Here is a 23,765-nt window from a genome sequence, read left to right as displayed (position 1 = left end):
GTTTCCATATCCCCAGACTGGGATATTGCCATTTCTTGCAGCGACTCCTTACCCTCCAGAAGGCTGTTGTACATTATGACAACACCACCCCATCTAGTGTTGTTGGGCAGCTTCAGTGTGGTGTTCTTGTTCTTTGTCATTTGCTTGGAGTTGTAGGTTGCTGCAACTACCTGTTTTCCCCTGACATACTTAACAACTTGCTTGGCTCTCTTGTACAGTGCTTCCATGGTTCTCAAACCCATGATGTCCTTGAGGAGCAGGTTAAGCCCATGAGCTGCGCACCCAATAGACGTAATATGAGGGTCGGCCTCCTCCACTTGAGCCCAAACAGCCTTCATATTCGCAGCATTGTCAGTAACTACTGCAAAGACCTTTTGTGGTCCAAGATCGTTGATGACCGCTTTCAGCTCATCAGCAATGTATGTGCCTGTGTGTCTGTTGTCCTTCGTGTCTGTGCACTTGAAGAACACTGGGAGAGGAGTGGAGACGATGTAGTTTATGATGCCCGCCCCTCGTACATTTGACCACCCATCTGAGATAACTGCACCACAGTCTGCCATTGCTATCGTTTCTTTGAGCTTTCCTTGGACTCTGTTATACTCAGCCTCCAGCAAATAAGTAGACAAAGCATGTCTGGTGGGAGGACAGTATGCAGGGCGAATAACATTGAAAAATCTCTTCCAGTACACATTGGCTGTGAGCATGAGGGGTGAGCCTGTTGCATATACAGCTCGAGCAAGGCACTCATCTGCATTCTTCTGGCTATGGTTATCCATTGTATCAAAGAACCTTCCAAGTGGGCCAGGAGTTGCTGATGATAAGGAGCCTGATGCTGAATGAGAACCATCATCTTCTTGAATGGAAGCAGAGGAACTCTGGGCTGACTGCTGTGAGCTTTGAGTGAAGTTGTTGCATTTGGATAAATGCTGCTGCATCTTTGTGGCATTCTTTACATATGGCTTTCTACAGTGTTTGCACATGTACACAGTCTTTCCATCCTTAATGCCTGGGGTAAAATGCTTCCACACATCCGACGGTAAACGTGGCATTGTTCTATGCAGAGAAATAAAGGGCATTCATCTCTGTGTCGAACTGCGGTCAATCAGCACGATTGCAACAGGGTGAGTACATTTTTGCTGATGCTCCATGTGATGGAAGCATGACCTGTAAACACATGACGCTACATCACCAATAGTGTATTATTTTGTATATTTTAAATTGAAGGACAACAGAGTTCAACAAGTAACTGGTTTATTTGGTATAAAGTCTGATTTACTTACTGCATCATCACAACATCAGCAGAAAACAAAATGACTTCCCTCAGGACCCCTAACCTGGATCTTAAAAAAACTATAGCAGTCTTACAGATGCCTGCAGGCCAATCACAATTTGATATGCAAATATTACAAATAGAGGGAGCTAATCGCTCATCCACTCATCCAACCAATCAGGACACATTTGTTCACAGTCACATACAAAACTTGTAATTATTAAAACAAGCCAAGTAAGAAGATAAACATATATTGATTAAGAAATTCCTTAATAATTAAGATTCCATCTCTGTTAGTAATTTTAAGAGAGGACCTGTGGGGAAAAAAAAGAAATACAAAAAAAACAATATTATGCTAGCATGTGCTTTTTTGGGCAAAATTCCCAAGCTAAACTTCCCGTGGAAAATTTCCAGAAATTTACCGGAAACTTTCCACCCCTTTGCAACCCTAGTAGCCTTCAAAAGCAATTGGATAAATACTTGAAGAAAAAATTACACAAATATGGGGAAAGAGCGGGGGAGTGGGACTAACTGGATTGCTCTTCGAAAGAGCCGGCGCAGACTCGATGGGTCGAATGGCCTCCTTCTGTACTGTTCTATGATTCTGTCTCTCTCAGCAAGAGTAGAATCTGGGTCCCAACAGGGGAAATGATGGCGTTAAAACCTATTGCACTGCCCTTTCTCTAATTCTTTTTCCTGTATTTTCTTGCAGTGTCTGAGAGTGTTGTGAAAACTCCTTTAACAGCTGTACCTTTGGAAGCACCTGCACGTGAAGGAAAATTGGGTGAAGTGTTAAATCCTGGGAAAATGTTACGAAATGGCCGTCACGTACGTCCCAACTTGAGGCAAGTCCCAAGGAGGTGAAAATTTTATTTATTTGTCCACCGTCTCTTTACTTCCCCTGCCCCCCTCCCCCACCCCTCTTCCTACCAGCAGCCTGCGCACCACCAAAATTGTCCCCTCGTCTTGGATGTGATTATAATTTCTTCTGTGATGGAAAGATTTTCTGGGGATATAGGAAAAAGGGCAGGTACATGGGATTAGGACTACTGGTCATGTAGGTGGGGCTACATGGGGGTGGGGGGAGCAATGCTTCCTCTAAGCTGCCCGACTGCGCAGTAATGGGAAAGGCCCCGCGCAGGCCGCTCACCGGCTTTTCCATTGTAAGTACGGCGCAGGCACGGAAATTTAAAGGGACTGCGCAGTAAAAGAAACGGGCCGCGCAGAACAAAGCGCCGCTTACAGGGAACATTGGTGGGGGAGTCCAGGACAAGGGGACGTAACCTTAAAATCAGAGCCAGGCCATTCAGGAGAGCAGTTAGGAAGCACTTCTTCATGCAAAGGGTGGTAGAAGTGTGGAACTCTCTCCCACAAAAAGCAGTAGATGCGAGCTTAATTAATAGATTCATTGATAGATTTTTGCCAGCCAAGGGTATTAAGGGATATGGAGCCAAAGGCGGGTGGATGTAGTTGAGATACAGATCAGCCATAATCTCATTGAATGGCAAAACAGGCTCAGGGGGCTGAATGGCCTCCTCCTGGTCCTATAAACACCAACGTGGACTAGCTGGACTTGTTTCTGTGTTGTGAATTCGATGTGCTTCTGTGAATGAGCTGGGGCAAGACAAATAGCATTTCTTAATCCATATCTATCTTGTGCTTTTGTGAAAAGATGCCTTTATGAGCAGTGTAATGCAGTTGGGTTTAAGGCGTACTCTTGTACCATCCCACAGGCCCGACACGCGCAGGAAGATGTTGAGACGTCTGGGTGACCAGCGAGTCTATCAGTGCTACCTCTGCAACAAGTTCTTCAACAACAGCAGCAACTTAAAAAGACATATCCGTTCCCATGGTAACGCCACTGCTTTAACATCAAGCCCTGTTACTTAAAACAAGCAAATGCTCGAGGCCGTTCTCGGGGGCAGTAACATGACCCCTGTGTGATGTATATTCTTTATAAATGTAAACACCGTGTTATATCTGACCAGGGGGTGCAAATATAAATACCAAATGCTTTTTCCCCACTTGTTATATATAAAAAAACTTTTGCTAACTTTGTGGAAAAAAGACAGGCTTGCATTTATGTAGCGCCTTTCATGACCATCGGACGTCCCAAAGCGCTTTACAGCCAATGAAGTACTTTTTGAAGTGGAGCCACTGTTGTAAAGTAGGAAACACGGCTGCCAATTTGTACACAGCAAGCTCCCACAAACAGCAATGTGATAATGACCAGATAATCTGTTTGTGATGTTGATTGGGGGATATATATTAGCCAGGACACCAGTGATATCTCCCCTGCTCCTCTTCGAAATAGTGCCCGGGGATCTTTTACGTCCACCTGAAAGGGCAGACGGAGCTTCAGTTTAACGTCTGATCCGAAAGACGGCACCTCCGACAGTGCAGCACTCCCTCAGCACCGCAATGGAGTGTCAGCCTAGATTTTTGTGCTCCGTTGTCTGGAGTGGAACTTGAACCCACAACCTTCTGGCTGAGAGGCGAGAGTGTTGCCCACTGAGCCACAGCTGACACAGGGGGTGGTGCCCCTTGCTGGGGTGTGGCACCAGGGCACTTGGCTGCTCACTGGTACCTTGCGCTAGTGGTGATTCTTCATGTCTGCTCCTAGACAATGAGTGCCAATAAACTATTTCATTGGAGGAGGAGGAACCCGGTCTTGACCTCATCCAATGCCCACAGAAGAGTACTTTTCCCTCTACACTGCCACTTAAAGCACCCCTGGATCTGATAGAGCGTGGCTTAGACACAGAACATGGTTCTCTCCACGTTGCCTCATAAAGCACTCCCAGGTCAGCTATAACATGGGTTAGATACAGAGCGAGACTCCATCTGCACTGCCTTCTCGTATGTCCCCAGGTCAGGTATGGCACGAGTTAGGCTCCCTATACTTCAGTCTAGGTCAGATATAGCGAGGGTTAAATGTGGAACAAAGTTCTCTCTATATTACCATTTTAAGATCACATTTAACAAGTGTTAGATGCAGGGTAAAATTCCCTCTACAGTGCCCGTCATATACTTAACTGAATTCCACCTCGCATCACCGTTCCGTACTGACCCATTGAGTTCTTTCTATACCATCACGTAGGGGAATTGACTCATTAAGATTAGCTCTACAATAATGGCTGGGTATTGAGCCATTGAGTTCCTTCTGTACGATCTCTGACAAACACTGAGTCATTGAGCTCTTCCTGTCGGATCACGAATGGGTAGAGACCCATTGAGTTTCCCCTGTACCATTGCTGATGCTTTACCAACCCATGCTGGACTGCCCCTTTAATAGCAGGGTAACGACATTATTGACCTGTTTGTTTGATTCTCCTCTGGCCACAGGTGATAAACTTTACAAATGTGAAGAGTGCGAGAAAGAATTTAGCCGGAAGGAGAGTCTGAAACAACACGTCTCCTATAAGCACAGCAGGAATGAGGTGAGAACTGAATCACTGAGGTGGATTGCCCCTTTATTGAAATTGCTACACTAAAGTAAGCAACTTTTACTGCAGTCAGCTGGGCAGAAACTCAACGCTTCCCTCCCCCATCCCTGTGCCGTGCAGCGTAGCGAGAGGACATCCAGCGGCCCTCTTGGATCTCTCGTAATGTGCTTTGTAACCGCCCACTGTGAGGCTTTTGTTCCTGATTCTGAAACCTCGATGAAGGTCACCACCAATGTTGAGAAGATATATATAAATGACCTGGATACTGGAATACAGAGTAGACTTTCTAAATTTGCCAATGACACCAAACTTGGGGGTGTGGCAAACAGTGGTGATGATACCAATCAACTGCAACAGGACATAGAAAGGCTAGCAGAATGGGCAGACAAGTGGCAGCTGGAATTTAATACAGAGAAGTGTGAGGTGATGCATTTTGGCAGAAGGAACAGGGCGAGGCAATATACACTTAATGGCACAGTTTTAAAGAGTGTGCAGGGACAGAGGGACCTGGGTGTTAATGTGCATAGGGCCTTGAGGGTGGGGGGACATATCGAGAGAGTGGTTCGCAAAGCATATGGGATCTTTGGCTTCATAAATAGAGACATTGGCCTAGAAATTAGGTTGGTAGCGCCAGCGATTAGCGCCTAAAGAGCCCAAGAATTGGGGCGTTACCCAATTTTCGGGCGGGCGCAGTGAATATAGCGCCACCTCCCATATTGAGTATCCTTTTAGCGCCGGCGCTAACTCTTTTCGCTCGCCCGCGGGCGCAGGCAGATCATGACGTCATTTCAGTGTGCAACGCCTTTTTGGCGCCCCGAACCGGATATTCGGTGGCGCCCGCAACCTTTTCGCCTGGCGCTATTAGTGACAGTTGGATGGAGCGTTCCCAGGCCCTTCTCGGACTCGTGGGGGTGGGGGGGGGCCGCTATTTAAAGGGGACAGCACTAGTATAAAAGCTGCAGCCATTTGGCCTGGCCATTCTGATCGTTGCTGGAGAGAGTTGCTGACCTTCTGTTGGACAGTAATTTTCTCATTGAGCCTTCGGAGGCACTGGCACTGGCAGCTTGAGGGCCCGGCTCCCGAGCTGGTGATGCAGCATCTGAAAGCAGGGAGGTGGAAGAGTGGCTTTAGCAAAAGGACAGCTTGGCAGCAAGGGATGCCAGATTGCGGCAAGGCTATGACATGGGTCCACAGTGAGAAAGCATGCTGGCGGGGGGAACAAGTGGAAGGAGACAGTTGTAAGAGGTGAGAACCTTACCATCGCTGTCGACAATGGGGTCGGTAGCTGCAGTGGTTACAGGACCACTCAGACGTCCTCCAAGAATCTGGTGGACTCTCTCTCCTCGAGATCCATGAGAGGGACCACTTGTGGAGGTCCTCCACCGGTGCGAAGCTGGTCTTTGCCAATCCTCGCCAGCTTGGACTGCAGGGGAAAGGAGGGGAAGTTATGTTACACGATGCCCTGAGTGATCATCTCATGCCACCCATGGTGCAAGAGCCCTTACATGACGCCTTGAGTCAAATGTGCATGTGTGTGCCCAGAAAGGGCCATGGGTGCTTGCTGGCAGATGGCCAATGGGGCACAGCCCACCCTGTAGCCATAAAGTCAGGTGCAAATGAAGAGATGCAGAAGTTTGCAGAAATAACACTCACCCTCACGACCTGAGTGAGGTCGTTGAATTTCTTTCTGCATTGGACAGGGCTCCTGGTCACCATGCTGCTGGAGTTGACCCTCTGGCATACATCCCTCCAAGCTCGTCGGTAGTCCTTATGATTCGGCCTCGTGCCATTGTTTGGGTAGAGAACATCTCGCCGGCGCTCCACTGCGGCCACCAATTGCTCCAGAGCCTCATTGGTGAAGCGCTCTGCTCTCTGTCTCACCTTCTCCATCTGGTCCAAGTTTTTAGCGCCAGAGAAGGGCCTGCGCCGATTCTGAGGCCTGCAAGGTGCAGAGTGTGGATGCTGAAGCTGACTGACCCACCCCTTTAAGAGCTGGCCGGCGCCTGGAAGTCTCGTGGTCATCAGTAATAGAGAGCACCTGCGCTGCGCCCGTCTGCTCCGATATTGGGTTGCGCCGGAAGATTAGCGCCTTAGGAGTCCCGTGTAGCGCCTGAATTCGCGCCTCAATCCCCTTTAGGGGCGATGCAACCCAATATCGCGCCAGGCGGCGATAAGTTTCGTCTGGCTATAAACTTTGCACAGCGCCAGTTCTAATGCCTCAAGCGGGGCTATACCCAATTTCTAGGCCATTGAGTACAAAAGTAGAGAAGTTATGCTGAACCTTTATTAGGCTTGTTAGGCCACAACTGGAGTATTGCGTCCAGTTCTGGTCACCACACTTTAGGAAGAATGTGAAGGCCCTTGAGAGGGTGCAGAGGATATTTACCAGAATGGTTCCAGGGATGGGGGATCTTAGCTACAAGGACAGGTTGGAGAAGCTGGATTTGTTTTCATTAGAGCAAAGGAGGTTGTGGGGTGATTTGATAGAGGTGTACAAGATTATGATGGGTTTGGATAGGCTAGACGGGGAAAGGCTGTTCCCACTAGTTGATGGTACAAGGACTAGGGGACACAGATTTAAGGTTTTGGGCAAGAGATACGGGGGGATGTGAGGAAAAACTTTTTTACGCAGCGAGTGGTGAGGACCTGGAACTCGCTGCCGACGGAAGTGGTGGAAGCAGACACACTCAATGTTTTCAAGGGGAGACTGGATAGGCACTCGAGGGAAATAAACTTGCAGGGCTACAGGGATAGAGCGGGGGAATGGGACTGACTGGATTGCGCTACAGCGAGCCGGCACGGACTCGATGGGCTGAATGGCCTCCTTCTGTGCCTCTAGAACTCTAAGAGCAAGAGAGAAGATGAGGTAAATCAGGAAGTAGTTCAGGTGGATCGTAAAAGCCCTTGGATTATATGAGGAATGGAAAACTGAGGGAGAAAGAAAGATTTGCATTTCTGGAGTGCATTTCACGACCTCGGGACATCCCAAAGCTCTTTACAGCCAATGAAGTACTTTTTGAAGTGTAGTCACTGTTGTAATGTAGGAAACGCGGCCGCCAATTGTGCACAGCAAGGGGTACAGTAGCATAGTGGTTATGTAACTATGGACTAGTAATCCAGAGGCCTGGACTAATAATCCGGAGAAGTGAGTTCAGATCCCACCAGGGCATCTGGAGAATTTAAATTCAGTTAATTAAATAAATCTGGAATTAAAAAGCAGTAATGGTGACCGTGAAACTACAGGATTGTCGTAAAAACACAACTGGTTCACTAATGTCCTTTAGAGAAGGAAATCTGCCGTCCTTACCCGGTCTGGCCTATACGTGACTCCAGACCCACAGCAATGTGGTTGACTCTTAACTACCCTCTGAAATGGCCCAGCAAGCCACTCAGTTGTACCAAACCGCTACGACCATGTGAGAGAAAGAGTTAATGTTTCAGGTCTGTGACCTTCCGTCAGAACTGGAAAAAGTTAGAGATGTAACAGATTTTAAGCAAGTACAGAGGCAGGGAAACGTTAACGACCTGAAACGTTAACTCTTTCTCTCTCTCTCTCTCTCTCTCTCTCTCTCTCTCTCTCCACAGTTACTGCCCGACCTGCTGAGTGTTTCCAGCATTTTCTGTTTTTATTTCAGATTTCCAGCATCCGCAGTATTTTGCTTTTACACTATCTAGACACTCCACTTTAAGATCTAGCCTGTTGGTTTACATTTCAACCAGATACTATATACCATAGTTATACCATAGAGCAGCTTTTATCCCCTGTATTATACAGTTGATTTTGGATATTATCCAGTTTATTATGCCAATTATTATACCACACTCTAGCTATACCATATATCACCTTATTCCATGTACCAAGTTATTACACCAATTATACTGTATACTACTTTATTATACTAGTTATTCCACATACTAGTTTATTGCGCTAGTTACGATATTGTGTACCAGTTATTATGATGTGTGTCAGTTTGTATACCATACACTGGTCACATTGTGTACCAGTTATACGTTATATCAGTTACTATACAGTCCCTGCTGTTGTTCCCCAGGTGGACGATATCTACATGTTCCAGTGTGCCACGTGTCTAAAAGCTTTTCGTATCAGGACCGCGCTGGAGTTTCACAACTGCCGAACAGGTAAAAGAGGTAAATTTGCTGTTAGTGGAAGCAGCGGCCCTGTTTTTTGGGCACGCCCATTGTAAACTTTCTGACTCCCGTTAAACTGGTGTTGGCCTGTCCCTGTCCCAGAGGTGCTGAGGCCAACTGCAGCTCACTTGCTGCCCAGACTGAGCCAGGACCAGGACGAGAAGTTGGGATTTTCCGGGCCTGTATAGCTCAGCGTTTAGTCACAAAGCCATGGAGGGGTTTGGAGCTGGGAGAAATCCTGTGGATGTAACGTGCGTTGCACACCTCCCCGCCCCGCCTTTACATTTCTTACAGTGGCTGGGTTTCCACAGACTCCCACTTTTTTTTTGAAGGATTCTCCTGCAGACTCCTCTGTGGCACCCAGCACTGGTGCTGCATGTTAAATGGCTTCTCTCACTGACCTCTTGGGCCAGTTGCGTGCCATTGTGTTGGCACATTGAGATTAAATTCATCAAAGTAAAGAAAGAAGAGAGTGTGTTGCCCAAGGTTGTCAAATACGCATGGATTACAGGGAGCTTATATGCTTAAAAATCCATCACCCCTGTGCTCGCTGACCTTCACTGGCTCCCGATCCGACAACGCCTCAATTTTAAAATCCTCATCCTTGTTTTCAAATCCCTCTATGGCCTCGCCCCTCCCTATCCCTCTAACCTCCTCCAGCCCTACAACCCTCCGAGATCTCTGCGCTCCTCCAATTGTGGCCTCTTGCGCATCCCCGATTTTCATCGCTCCACCACTGGCGGCCGTGCTTTCAGCTGCCTGGGCCCCAAGCTCTGGAATTCCCTCCCTAAACCTCTCTGCCTCTCTCTCCTTTAAGATGCTCCTTAAAAACCAAGCTTTTGGTCATCCGTACTGATATCATCTTCTGTGGCTTGGTGTCAAAAATGTTGTTATTGACATTACTCTTGTTAAGCACCTTGGGACGTTTTGCTACATTAAATGCACTCTATAATTGTTGATATTCTGAGGCAACGATTGAGCAATACAAGATTACTGAACTAGTAATACCAAAACTACCAAGAAAACAAGCAATACAAAACTTCTGAAAAAATAGTAATAAAGAATTACTGACAATCCTACCAATACAAACTACTGAAAAGCTGCCAAGAAATACTAGCAATACAAAATTACCCCAAAAAACTAGCAATATCAAACTACTGGTTACTTACTTTAGAATACAAAGTCATTTAGGGGGTGCGGTAGTGCAGTGGTCACGTTACTGGACTAGTAATCCGGAGGCCTGGAGAGGAGCGACCTGACCGATCATCGGGGAGCCCAGCCTGCTGACACTTCATGTTCCACACGATGGGTTGTATTTATAAACAGCCAGTGCAGGGACAAGAGGTGACTTGAGAGATGTCACCTCGGTTAGCTTCCCTTTTGTGAAAGCGGTGACTCATGCAGGATGTCCTTGATCAAGCGGCCATTTTGTTAATGGTAAGTGCACACCGGCTGATCACTCACAAGGGCATCACCGCTGATCCTGATCCTGTCCTCTTTCACCAATCAGGAGCTGGAACATTGACGGATTTTTAATTTTTTTCTTATGCCCCACCTAAATTCCATGTTCTAGGCAGGGGTACTGAGGCCAAATGTAGGGCCTCCAATATTACCTTAACTGAGATCAGCGAACTCAGCGTGTGGCCTTCTTGATCGAAATGGCTCAGTACAACATTTCTCAGTTTCATTTACCAGTCGTAAGAGGCTTCTCCTTTCTTCTTCATTATGTGGTCTGTCAGATGATTTATTTTTCCCCTTTCAGCTATTTATCCAATTCCCTTTTGAAAGTTACTATTGAATCTGCTTCCACCACCCTTTCAGGCAGCGCATTCCAGATCATCATAACTCGCTGCGTAAAATAACTTCTCATCTCTCCTCTGGTTCTTTTGCCAATTATCTTAACTCAGTAACCAGAGAACACAAATTTAAGGTAATTGGCTAAAAGAATTGATGGGGAGATGAGGATTTTTTTCTTTACGCAGCGAGCTGTTCTGATCTGGAATGCACTGCCTGAAAGGGCGGTGGAAGCAGATTCAGTGGTACCTTTCAAAAGGGAATTAGATAAATACTTGAAGGGGAAAAAATTGCTGGGGGAAAGAGATGGGGAAGTGGGACGATTTGGATAGATAGCTCTTTCAAAGAGACGGCACAGACACGATGGGCCGAATGGCCTGCTTCTGGGCTGTATGATTCTATAATTGCGAACACCCGCCTGTGCTGCAATCTGTCTTGCGGCTAATTTTTCTTTTCTCTTGCATCTTTTGTGTGTTTTTATTTATTTATTTCTTTTAGACGACAAAACATTCCAGTGTGACATGTGCTTCAGGTTCTTCTCAACCAACAGTAACCTCTCGAAACACAAGAAGAAACACGGAGACAAGAAGTTCTCCTGCGATACCTGCGGAAAGATGTTCTACCGGAAGGACGTCATGCTGGACCACCAGAGGCGGCACACAGAAGGTACGCTGTGGCGTGAAAGGTCCCCGCTGCTTTCCAGGGCTCACGATAAACAGGACAGTTGCATTGCTCTGCTGGTGTTAGCACCAGCGATTGCGGACATGCTAGAAGTGTGCGTTACTTCCTTATGGTTTTAATACGTAAATCGATTCTAAGTTTCCTCCTTATCCTATTTAGCGTGAGATTGTACGGGAACCGAAACATAGGTACAGGAGTAGGCCATTCAGCCCCTTGAACCTACTCCAACATTCAGTTAGATCACGGCTGATCTGTATCTCAACTCCATTTACCTGCTGACGTAATAAAGACTCACTACGCACTTGGTTGTACATAAAGCAAGGCTTTAATCGACTTGTAACAAAACATGGAGGTCTAGTTAGTAGTCACTAGCTTCCTGTTTCCAGATTGTCTCTGGCCAAGCTGGGCCCACGCCTGAGTATTTATACTCCTCGGGCGGCGCCCTCAGCTGGCTGTTCAGTAGTACTTCCTGAGTTACTTCTTGCAGAAGTTGCGATTTATGGCACCTGCGTTTGCTCCATATCCCTTGATACCCTGACCCAACAAAAATCGATCCATCTCAGTCTCGAAAGCTCCAATTGTCCCCCAGCATCCACAGCCTTTAGAGGTTGGGGGGGGGGTGCGGGGGAGGGAGAAGGTCAGGAACATGGGGGGTGGAGGTCAGAAACTTGGGAGGAGAAGGTCGGGAACTTGGGCGGGCTACTGGTATGCATTGGGCCTCATTCACACTAATTCTGTTAAGCTATTCCTTTGGTAAATCTCCCAAATTCAGGCTAGTCTCTGTCCACATTGTGCAGTTGCCCCCTTGTAAAAGGGGGCATGTAGGAGCTGGCTTATTTTAGGAATTTAGTACAAATCCGAAATTTATGCCTTCTCGCTACTGACTTACCAACTAGTGGGAGTAATTTACTATTTACTTTCACCATTGGACACTTCTGTTTATTCGATAGGATTATTACTAGTGTACTGGCCACTTTGGGCTTCATTGCTACGTTTGACTTGTATTGTGCGCAAGGCACACTTTTTCTTAAATTAACTTTTCCAAATCTTTTTTTTTTAATAGGTGGCAAACGTGTGAAAAAAGATGAAAGTGAGACCAACGGAATGGTGAAGTACAAAAAGGAGCCGTCGGGGTGTCCTGTCTGTGGAAAGGTACAAACAGTGATGGACACTTTACACCGAGTACAGCAATATGAGAATATAAAAAAAAAAAAATTTCGTTTGCCCTCAGTGTTTATGAACAAACGTTTCCATTTGTTCTTTTCCAATAATTTTATCCGGGTGATGCTGGATAATGCTCACCCCTCGGCTATCCGTCCGCCGTCACAGACCCACCCTCCCAATTCTTAAATTCTGCGTTCTGTTCTTTCACTCTTCCTCTCCCCAATTCGCTCTCGTCCTCTCCTGCAGGCACTGCTCCTTTCTGGGGTGCTGTTCCACACATACAGCTGGTCTCTGGAGCGCCCCACAGGTAGAGACAATCGCAATGAAGTAAAAGGTGCGGGGGGGGAGTACTTTGAATTATAAAGTCGCCCCTTCCCCAGACTTGCCTTTCCCTCTGGTTGTGGGGAGGGGCTAGTGGGTGACAATCAATCCGATAAGACGGCAGGGCTGGAATTTTCCATTTAGTGTACGGGCATAGAATGATTTCAAAGGGTGAAAGAAAGTATTTGTCTTAACGCGGTGCCCGTTCATATAAATGACCTGTGTCCCATTTTACATTTTGTTGGCAGGTATTCTCCTGTCGAAGCAACATGAATAAGCACTTGCTGACACACGGGGACAAGAAGTACACCTGTGAGATCTGTGGGCGCAAATTCTACCGTGTAGATGTCCTGAGGGATCACACTCACGTCCATTTTAAGGTATTATAAGAGGTTCCCCCTAAGGTGGCCGGCCATGCACCAATCGGGAGGTCCCGCGCAGGCCGCTCACCAGCTGCTGCTGCACAGCCACTTTAAAGGGACCACGCACAATGTTCCCTATAAGCTGTGCGGCCATGCCGTGCTCTACAGGTCCCACACAGCCGGCGAGCTGGCTTTTAAATAGAAAAACCGTGCATGTGTGGAATTTTGAATGGTCCGCACATCTCCCCGTGGCAAACGCGCAGCTCTGCCTCCGGATAAAGCTTGCGACCCTCCCAACAGCAAACATGCAGCTCTCTCTTAAGAGCAAGTGTGCAGCTGTGGCAGAAGCAGAGTGCTGCTTTTACGTGGGTATCTGGCCCTGTCTGCTCGGCACCTGATGATGGAGACGTAAACGTGTGGCGGGTGTGCCAGGAGGCCGGTACGGTGCCGCTCTGCCAAAATCGAAACCGCGAAAGTAAAGTGCCATTTCGAGCAAAATGGCAGCCAAATAAATAAGTTTATACAGAGGCGCGGGAATCGTACGGTACCCAGAAGTGACGCTGTAATTCACCGGGAGATAGTTTCCCCGTGTGACGTTCTCCTTTCTCTCGTGTCCAGGACATTCCGCTGATGAATGAGCAGCAACGAGAGCAGTTCATCAGCAAACTTGGGATCACGGCGGAGGAAACGGAAGACACTTCTGACGGAGCAGGGGAACCCATTCCACATAAATACAGCTGCAAGAAATGCCAGGTAAGTGTTTCTTTCTTTCTGTCATTGAGAATCCTAAGTGACGGGCTTTTAAAAGGCTCCTTAAAACCTACCGCTTTGACCAAGCATTTGGTCACCTGTCCTAATATCTCCTTATGTGGCTCGGTCAAATTTTGTTTGATATCATTCCTGTGAAGCGCCTTGGGATGTTTTACTATGTTAAAGGTGCTATATAAATGCAGGTTGTTGTTGTAAGTGATTGCTATGGTCAGTTACAGATGACAGACATTCTGACTCCTTTGTCAGGAATGTATTTTCTGTTGCTGTTTGGATTTCTTTGTAAATCAGAGTTAATTGGCTTTCTTTCTCCTCTAAGTACCTTCCGCTGTATATATAAATTCCGATATATAAATATAGATTTCAGGCGCTTTTGTGGATTAAAACTGCAGCCGCTGGCAAGGGGGCAGCTCCCCCCGCCAGCAAGCTATGGCCAGTGTGCAGACCAGCCTCCCTGTGTCTTGCCAAAGTGGACAGTATTCACGTATCAGCCAAGACCATGGGCTGGATTTTACCAGCCCTCTGGAGGCGGGACTGCTGGGAAAATCAAAAAGAATGGGAGCAGGTCCCGAACCTGCCTTCAACTAATTTTCCCTGGAGTTGGGTCCCCGATTTGCACAGGGACCCATAGATACATAGAAGATAGGAGCAGGAGTAGGCCATTCGGCCCTTCGAGCCTGCTCCGCCATTCAATGAGATCATGGCTGATCATCCAAATTCAGTACCCGGTCCCTGCCTTCTCCCCATATCCCTTGATCCCTTTAGCCTTAAGAAATATATCCAACTCTTTCTTGAATATACTTAATGAACTGGCCTCCACCGCCCTCTGTGGCAGAGAATTCCACAGGTTCACCACTCTCTGGGTGAAGAAATTCCTCCTCATTTCAGTCCTAAATGGCTTACCCCTTATCCTTAGACTATGACCCCTGGTTCTGGACTCCCCGGCCATCAGAAACATCCTTCCTGTATCTAGTCTGTCCAGGCCTGACAGAATTTTATAGGTTTCGATGAGATCCCCTCTCAATCTTCTAAACTCCAGTGAGTATAAGCCCAATCGACACAATCTCTCCTCATACGTCATTCCTGCCATCCCAGGTATCAGCCTGGTGAATCTTCGCTGAACTCCTTCCATGGCAAGAACGTCCTTCCTCAGGTAAGGCGACCAAAACTGCACACAATACTCAAGGTGTGGTCTCACCAAGGCCCTGTACAACTGCAGCAAGACATCCTTGTTCTTGTACTCGAACCCTCTTGCTACGAAGGCCAACATACCATTTGCCTTCTTAACCGCCTGCTGCACCTGCATGCTTACCTTCAGCAACTGGTGTACAAGAACACCCAGGTCTCTTTGCACTTCCCCTTCTCCCAATCTATTACCATTCAAATAATAATCTGCCTTCCTGTTTTTGCCACCAAAGTGGATAACCTCACATTTATCCACATTATAGTGCATTTGCCATGTTTCTGCCCAATCACCCAACCTGTCCAAATCGTGCTGGAGTTTCACGACATCCTCCTCACAGCATACCCTCCCCCCCAGCTGTGTGTTGTCTGCAAATTTGGAGATATTACATCCAATTCCCTCGTCCAGATCATTAATATATATTGTGAACAGCTGGGGTCCTAGGACTGATCCTTGCGGTACCCCACTAGTCACTGCCTGCCACTCGGAAAACGACCCGTTTATTCCAACTCTTTGCTTTCTGTCCGCCAACCAGTTCTCTATCCAAGTCAATACCTTGCCCCCAATCCCCTGTGCCTTAATTTTGCACGCTAATCTCTTATGCGGGACCTTATCGAAAGCCTTCTGAAAGTCCAAATACACCACATCCACTGGTTCTCCCTTATCTATTTTACCAGTTACATCCTCAAAAAATTCCAGTAGATTAGTCAAGCATGATTTACCTTTTGTAAATCCATGTTGACTTTGTCCGATTCAGTCACTGCTTTCCAAGTGCTCTGCTATTACATCTTTTATAATGGACTCTAGCATTTTCCCCACTACCGATGTCAAGCTTACCGGTCTATAATTCCCCGCCTTTTCTCTACCACCTTTTTTGAATAGTGGAGTAACATTAGCTACCCGCCAATCCATGGGTACCGCCCTGGAAGATGACCAGCAATGCATCTACTATTTCTAGGGCCACTTCCTTATGTACCCTGTGATGTAGATTATCAGGCACTGGGGATTTATCGGCCTTCAGTCCCATCAATTTTCCTAACACCATTTCCCTACAAATACTGATTTCTTTCAGTTCCACCCTTTCATCAGACCCTATGTTCCCCGGCATCTCTGGGAGGTTATTTGTGTCCTCCTTTGTGAAGACAGAACCGAAATATGTATTTAGTTGGTCTGCCATTTCTTTGTTCCCCATTATAAATTCCCTCGATTCTGACTGCAAGGGACCTACGCTTGACTTCACCAATCTTTTTCTCTTCACATATCTATAAAAGCTTTTACAGTCAGTTTTTATGTTCTCTGCAAGCTTACTCTCATATTCTATTTTCCCTTTCTTAATTAATCGTTTTGTCCTCCTTTGTTGAATCCTAAACTGCTCCCAATCCTCAGGATTATTGCTTTTCCTGGCCAATTTATATGCCCCTCCTTGGACCTTATGCTATCCCTAATTTCCCTTGTTAGCCACGGTTGGGTCACCTTTTTTGTTTTATTTTATGCCAAACTGGGATGAACAAATTCTGTAGTTCATCCATTCGGTCTTTGAATGTTTGCCATTGCCTATCCACCGTCAACCCTTTGAGTGCCATTCCCCAATCAATCCTACCCAACTCGCTCCTCAGACCATCATAGTTTCCTTTATTTAAATTGAGGACCCTAGTCTCCGAGTCAACTACTTCATTCTCCATCTTAATGAAGAATTCGATCATATTATGATCGCTCCGACCCAAGGGGCCTCTTACAACAAGATTGCTAATTAATCCTTTCTCGTTACACAATACCCAGTCTAAGATGGCCTGATCTCTGGTTGGTTCCTCGACATATTGGTCCAGGAAACCATCCCGTAAACACTCCAGGAATTCCTCCTCCACAGTATTGTTACTCATTTGGTTGGCCCAATGTATATGTAGATTAAAGTCACCCATGATGACTGCTGTGCCCTTATTGCACGCTTCTTTAATTTCTCTTTTAATGCCATCCCCAACCTCCGCCTTACTGTTTGTAGGTCTATAAACCACTCCCACTAACGTTTTTTTCCCCTTAGTATTTCTCAATTCTACCCATACAGATTCCACCTCATCAGAGCTAATATCCTTCATTACAATTGTGTTAATCCCTTCTTTAACCAGTAATGCTACCCCACCTCCCTTTTTGCCTATCTTTCCTGAATATCGAATACCCCTGGATGTTGAGTTCCCAGTCCTGGCCCTCCTTGAGCCACGTTTCCGTAATCCCAACCAAATCGTATTTGTTTACTTCTATTTGCGCAGCCAATTCATCCACCTTATTACAAATGCTCCTCGCATTAAGACACAAAGCCTTCAGGCTTGTTTTTTTAACGCTCTTAGACCAATTAGAATTATTATTTACTGTGGCCACGTTTGATTTAAACCGTTGACTTCTCTGACTGCCACTTTTGTTTTTCTCCTTCCTATCTTTTGCTTTTATCCTTGTTTCCCTTTCCTCTGTCTCCCTGCTCAAGTTCCCAATCCCCTGCCATTTTAGTTTAAACCCTCCCCCACAGCACTAGCAAACACTCCCCCTAGGACATTGGTTCCAGCCCTGCCCAGGTGCAAACCGTCCGGTTTGAACTGGTCCCACCTCCCCCAGAACCGCTTCCAATGTCCCAGGAACTTGAATCCCTCCCCCTGGCACCATTCCTCTAGCCACGTATTCATCTGAAGTATCCTTCTATTTCTACTCTGACTAGCACGTGGCACTGGTAGCAATCCTGAGATTACTACCTTTGAGGTCCTGTTTTTTAATTTATCTCCTAACTCCCTATACTCCGCTTTTAGGACCTCATCCCGCTTTTTACCTATATCGTTGGTGCCTAAATGCACCACGACAACTGGCTGTTCACCCTCCCCTTCCAAGATGTTCTGGAGTCGCTCGGAGACATCCTTGACCCTTGCACCAGGGAGACAACACACCATCCTGGAGTCTCGTTTGCGGCCGCAGAAACGCCTATCTATTCCCCTTACAATTGAATCCCCTATTACTATAGCTCTACCCCTCTTTTTCCTCCCATTCTGTGCAGCAGAGCCACCCCTGGTGCCAGGAAGTTGGCTGCTGCTGCCTTCCTCTGATAAGCCATCCCCCCCAACAGTACTCAAAGTGGTGTATCTGTTGGAGAGGGGGATGGCCACAGGGGACCCCCGCACTACCTGCCTGCGCCTAGTACTCTGCCTGTTGGTCACCCGTTCCCTTTCTTCCTGTCCAACCTCTACCTGCGGTGTGTCCAACTCTGTAAATGTGCTATTCACGTTGTCCTGAGCATCGTGAACGCTCCAGTATGTGTCCAATCGCAGCTCCAGCGCCGCAATGCGGTCTGTCAGTAGCTGCAGCTGGATGCACTTCCTGCACATGTAGTTGTCAGGGACACAGGAAGTGTCCCTGAGTTCCCACATATCGCAGGAGGAGCAGATCACCCAACTCCTAGCGGCGGGAAGAGAATTACAGCCACATAACTGCCTGTTAACAGGTAGTTAACAGGCAGTTAAGAGGCTTTTTCCCATTTTGAGACTTCTACTGCGGGCTTCCCGACGTCGGGGAACCCCGCCAGGGTAAGTGAGGCGTGCTGTGGGCCTGTTGTAATGTTTTTGTATAGATGAAGTGGTGGTGTGAAGGATGCAATGGGACACTCCATTGTGGCCTCACCTCATTGGGAGAAGTGACAGATCGCTTCTGTACTCTCACCTGCAGTTGCCATCTGTTTTATCCTAAGGAGAGAGTCATTGGAGAGCCTGGGTGCAAGGGCTCACCTTTGTACAGTGATTGTCTGTGTTTGACAGCACCTCAATGCTGTCAAACACTATCAAATCATCTGTCAAAAATAAATGGTTCATGTCACTTTAAAAAAAAAACTGGCAGATGAAGCGTCATCAACTGACGTCATCTGACACCAGCTTTCCATTAGTTGGCCAGCAAGCCCGCAGGGCGGGCTTAACAAGGCCAATCGGGAAAATAGCGTCTGTGCATTGGACGTCGCTGGGGGCGGGACTAGAATCTGGAAGGCAGCAGTCCCGCCCCCAACTCGTCTCAGCAGGCCAAGTCCCGCCCCATGAGTTTCACCAAGGGTGGGGATGACGAGGGGCAACATCACAGTGAAACTCAATCCTACGCCCACCCGATATCTGTACTTCCCGCAGAGAGGGTCTTTGGATAATGATTAGAAGTAGGGAAGACTGGCTGATGTTACCCTCCCACCCAACGCTACATGAATGGTTGGGCCCGATACCACTTCAAAAATGCGCGACTGACGCAACATTTGGGGGGCATCACCTTAAAATTAGAGCAATTTTAATTTTAAGCATCACCATAAAATTAGAGCCAGGGTGACGCCAGGAAGACTTTTCCTCACACCAAAGGCTGGTGGAAATCTCTTTCCCCCCGCCCCCCCCCCCCCCCCACCCAAAAAGCTGCTGAGGCTCTGGGGGTCCGTTGAAAATTTCAAAACGGAGATTGATAGATATTTGTTAGGCAAAGGGTAGTAAGGGATGCGGAACCAAGGCGGGTAGATGGAGTTAAGATACAGATCAGCCATGATCTCATTGAATGGCGGAACAGGTTCGAGGGGCTGAATGGCCTCCTCCTGTTCCTATGACATCAGCTAGCTCAGCAGAGACCCGGGCTTGAACCTATGGCTTTTCGCTCTTTTTTTGCTTCAGTGCCACGCTTGATGGCACCTTTACAAAATGTGTTGTTCTAGCATCTAAAATGTTGCTGCATTATTCGTTCTAAAGGCTGATTTTTTTTCAGTAAGGTAATGTTACACGGTACATGTGTACACATCACAGACCATCTGATATACAGCTTATTTGATTAAATTGACTGTATCAGGGCTCCCACTGAACGCTGCAAGCTTTGTTCCTTTTTTTGCAGGCCACGTTTGCCAAAGGCAGTCAGTATTTGAAACACCTGATGGAGATTCACAAAGAGAAGGGCTACGGCTGCACAATCTGTAATCGTCGCTTTGCGCTGAAGGCCACCTATCACGCCCACATGGTCATTCACAGGGAGGAGCTGCCGGACTCCGACCCCAACGTGCAAAAGTGAGTGGCGTTAAATTCCGCTATCGCTTCATGGCTCCCTTTGTGGGTCAGCTGGGCGAGTAACACCTGGGGAAATCCATTGTTGCCCTTCAAGGTGTCCAACCAAAGTACTAAGACATCCATTCAGGTAGTGCACACGCTCTCTTCCCCCCGCAGGGCACTTCCTACTTATCAAGCCCGGAAGACTTAGCTGCAGCTTGGTAAGGGTCAAGCATTAGAGGGACCCCCCTCCTCTTCCCAAGTGTGCACGAGAGTGCTGCTGGAGTTTGAGCAGCGTGCCAGCATTGAGCACTGGTAAGCTTCTTGTGTGTCCAACGGGGACCACTCTGCCAGATAATGCTTTGGTTTGCGCAGTTGTCTGGAGCCGAATGCCAAGAATTCCAGCCACCCGGCCCTCCCCCCCCAGTGAATGCTGCACCTCTCCACCGCCTCTTATTGAGCCAGGTTGGGTGCTGAGTTACCAGCAATGCTGAGTTGGTTGATGGTGGTAGAAAATTGGCCTTGAGTGAAAGAGAAGAAAGTCAGCCAGAGACCAATGCTGGAAGTGTGTGTATGTGGAGGTCAGGGGAGAGTAGGATTGGATTTGGTCTGTGACGCGCCCCCCCATGACTGAGGACTCTCTTGTCACGCACTCTCGAGTCTCACACATGAAGTAGCCACTTGGGCACGGCACTGAGGAGTGACCATGGAACCATGCAGGAGGTAAGAGAAGAAAATGCCACAGAAAAGAGAGAGAGAGACAAGCAGCCCATTGAATTGTGGTATTTTTAAATTGGCTCCACTTCAAACTTCAGGTCATGAGTATCTGAACCTGGACACGAACAAAGGAGAAAATGCCAAGAAACTGAACAAACCCCCCACAGAACTGAGGCCTCCGTAGATTTTAAACTTAAAGGAAGAAAGACTTGCATTTATATAGCACCTTTCATGACCTCAGGACGTCCCAAAGTGCTTTACAGTGAATTAAGTACTTTCGAAGTGTAGTCACTGTTGTAGTACAGGTAGACTATCCTTTATCCGAAAACCTCGGGACCAGCCGTGTTTCGGTTTTCGGAAAATTTCGGATTTCAGAAGGTATTTTATAAGACTGGGAAATTTGTCGGGGGTGGGGGTTGGCTCGGGGTCGGCAGGGGTCGGGGCTGGCGCGGGGGTTGGCGTCGGCGGGGGTCGGGGTCGTGCGCACGACTTACGCTGAACGAAAAAACTTTCGGTTTTCAGAGGATTTCGGTTTTCGGAAGTGCGGATAAAGGATACACTATCCCTTATCCGAAAGGGTGGGGGTCGGGGGGGGAGAAAAGAATATCGGACAGGCCGCTGGAGCTATCGGACGGGCCTCTGTATTGTTGGGTTCACTCTCCCGGTATACCTCCTTCACACTGCCCGGCTCGGCCTGCAATCTCCTACCCAGGAGGGAACTCAGTGACCCTCTGCCCTCCTCAGCGTAAGTCGTGCGCCACTCTGGTCATGTCATGCGCACGACTTACGCTGAACGAAAAAACTTTCGGTTTTTAGAGGGTTTCGGTTTTCGGAAGTTCGGATAAAGGATAGTCTACCTGTATAGGAAATGCGACAGCCTGTTTGTGCCCAGCAGGCTTCCCACAAACAGCAATGTGATAATGACCAGATAATCTGTCATAGAGATGCTGTACCCAGTTACATACAGAGAGTTTTTTTTTTAATTCGTTTATGGGATGTGGGCATCGCTGGCAAGGCCAGCATTTATTGCCCATCCCTAATTGCCCTTGAGAAGGTGGTGGTGAGCCGCCTTCTTGAGCCGCTGCAGTCCGTGTGGTGAAGGTACTCCCACAGTGCTGTTAGGGAGGGAGTTCCAGGACTTTGACCCAGCGACGATGAAGGAACGGTGATATATTTCCAAGTCAGGATGGTGTGTGACCTGGAGGGGAACTTGGAGGTGGTGGTGTTCCCATGTGCCTGCTGCCCGTGTCCTTCTAGGTGGAAGAGGTCGCGGGTTTGGGAGGTGCTGTCGAAGAAGTCTTGGCGAGTTGCTACAGTGCATCTTGTAGATGGTACACACTGCAGCCACGGTGCGCCGGTGGTGGAGGGAGTGAATGTTTGGGATGGGCTGGATCTCCAGCACGCCGCTTCACGGAGGTGGCGGTGCACGGGTTGACAGGCCTATGATTTCCCGGCATGCTGAGTTCCCAATCTTGGTCTCTCTGCTGTGTGGGCACAGGCTGAAGCTCCTCGATGGGGAGTTAAGGAAACCTGTGATGCCGGTGCCATTTTTTAATAGATGGACCTATATATAGAGAGCATTGTAGGCCAGGTCCATGGGGTGGAAGATTTCTCAGATTGTTTAAGCTGCTCCCTATTTCTTCTCCGGATGGTGCAGACACTTGCCCTGGTACAATTTCTTGGTCATCAGCCCCCACTGTCCCACCTGAATGTGTGCCCGAATAGCACATTGATGCTCACCATCTAGACTTGCATGGTCACTTGGGCTAGGTAGAAGCAGATGACTGGTGTTCATAGAACTGTATCCCAACAAGTAGTCAGGATCAGAGGAGAGGAAGCACCTACATTACATAGTATTTACAGCACAGAAACAGGCCATTCGGCCCAACTGGTCCATGCCGGTGTTTATGCTCCACACGAGCCTCCTTCATCCAGCCCCATCAACATATCCTTCTACAGGAAACTTTGGTTTATCCGGAGGTTGTATGTCCGGAAACCTCGATCTACCGGCAGAAATCAGGAGCCGTTTTGTTAGGTTTTTTTTCTTCTCGTGGCTTTGTTTTCAACAGTCGGGCTCTGGAAAGTCTCTCTGAAGCTGTTGCTAAGCTACAGAGATGCTTCCAAGGTACGGGCTGACTGTTTACAAGCTGTTGCTAAGCAACAGTGTTTGTTGTCAGATACGGAGATGAAAACCTCCGTATGCTTCAACATTAACTTTGTATGTTCGGCAGTTTTGATAGATCGGCAACAGCTCGGTCCCGTCGGTGCCGGATATCACAAAGTTTCCTGTATTCCTTTCTCCCTCCTGTGTTTATCCAGCTTCCCCTTAAATGCATCCACGCTATTCGCCTCAATCACTCCCTGTGGTAGCGAGTTCCACATTCTCACCACTCTCTGGGAAAATAAGTTTCTCCTGAATTCCCTATTGGAATGCAGTGGAAACATCTTCTCTACCTCTACCCTAGCAAACCCTTTCATAATCTTAAAGACCCCTATCAGGACACCTCTCAGTCTTCTCATTTCTAGAGCAAAAGAGCCCTAGCCTGTTCAATCTTTCCTGATGGGTATAATCTCTCAGTTCTGGTATTTATTCTAGTAAATCTTTTTTTTTGCACCTTCTGCCAGTGCCTCTATGTCCTTTTTTATTGGTGGGAATATGTTTGGCTGTAGCGATTTCTAAGGCTGTAATCTCTCTTTCTCGGTGGCGTGTGATGTGGCCCCACCTGCAGGATTTGTTCCTGTCTGATCCTCTCTCTGCTGAGCTGTGTGGTTGTATTTCTGTTCCAGGTACATCCATCCCTGTGATATTTGTGGAAGGATCTTTAACAGCACTGGGAACTTAGAACGTCACAAAATAATCCACACAGGTAAACCATCGCATTC

General features: G+C 47.5%; 1 protein-coding gene across 6 annotated transcripts in view; it reads left to right on the top strand.

Annotated features, from left to right (window-relative positions):
- Positions 1-23,765, top strand: part of prdm15 (PR domain containing 15) — a 72,558-nt gene that overhangs the window by 33,812 nt on the left and 14,981 nt on the right. For 4 of the 6 annotated variants that reach the window (XM_086007217.1, XM_086007221.1, XM_086007216.1 and 1 more), the window contains 10 exons: positions 1,983-2,130; positions 3,004-3,122; positions 4,616-4,710; positions 8,769-8,865; positions 11,158-11,325; positions 12,404-12,492; positions 13,074-13,205; positions 13,806-13,940; positions 20,017-20,186; positions 23,670-23,749. In XM_086007217.1, the coding sequence (XP_085863343.1) occupies positions 1,983-2,130; positions 3,004-3,122; positions 4,616-4,710; positions 8,769-8,865; positions 11,158-11,325; positions 12,404-12,492; positions 13,074-13,205; positions 13,806-13,940; positions 20,017-20,186; positions 23,670-23,749 (1,233 nt within the window). The remainder of the gene's footprint in view (positions 1-1,982; positions 2,131-3,003; positions 3,123-4,615; positions 4,711-8,768; positions 8,866-11,157; positions 11,326-12,403; positions 12,493-13,073; positions 13,206-13,805; positions 13,941-20,016; positions 20,187-23,669; positions 23,750-23,765) is intronic. The other 2 variants (XM_086007220.1, XM_086007218.1) reach the window with 2 other exon arrangements.

This window comes from Somniosus microcephalus, chromosome 14, assembly GCF_052327205.1.
Source record: "Somniosus microcephalus isolate GS21.2 chromosome 14, FLI_Smic_1.0, whole genome shotgun sequence".
NCBI lineage: Eukaryota > Metazoa > Chordata > Chondrichthyes > Squaliformes > Somniosidae > Somniosus > Somniosus microcephalus.
The sequence above is the reverse complement of the archived record's forward strand: the minus strand, read 5'-3'. Positions and strand labels throughout refer to the sequence as shown.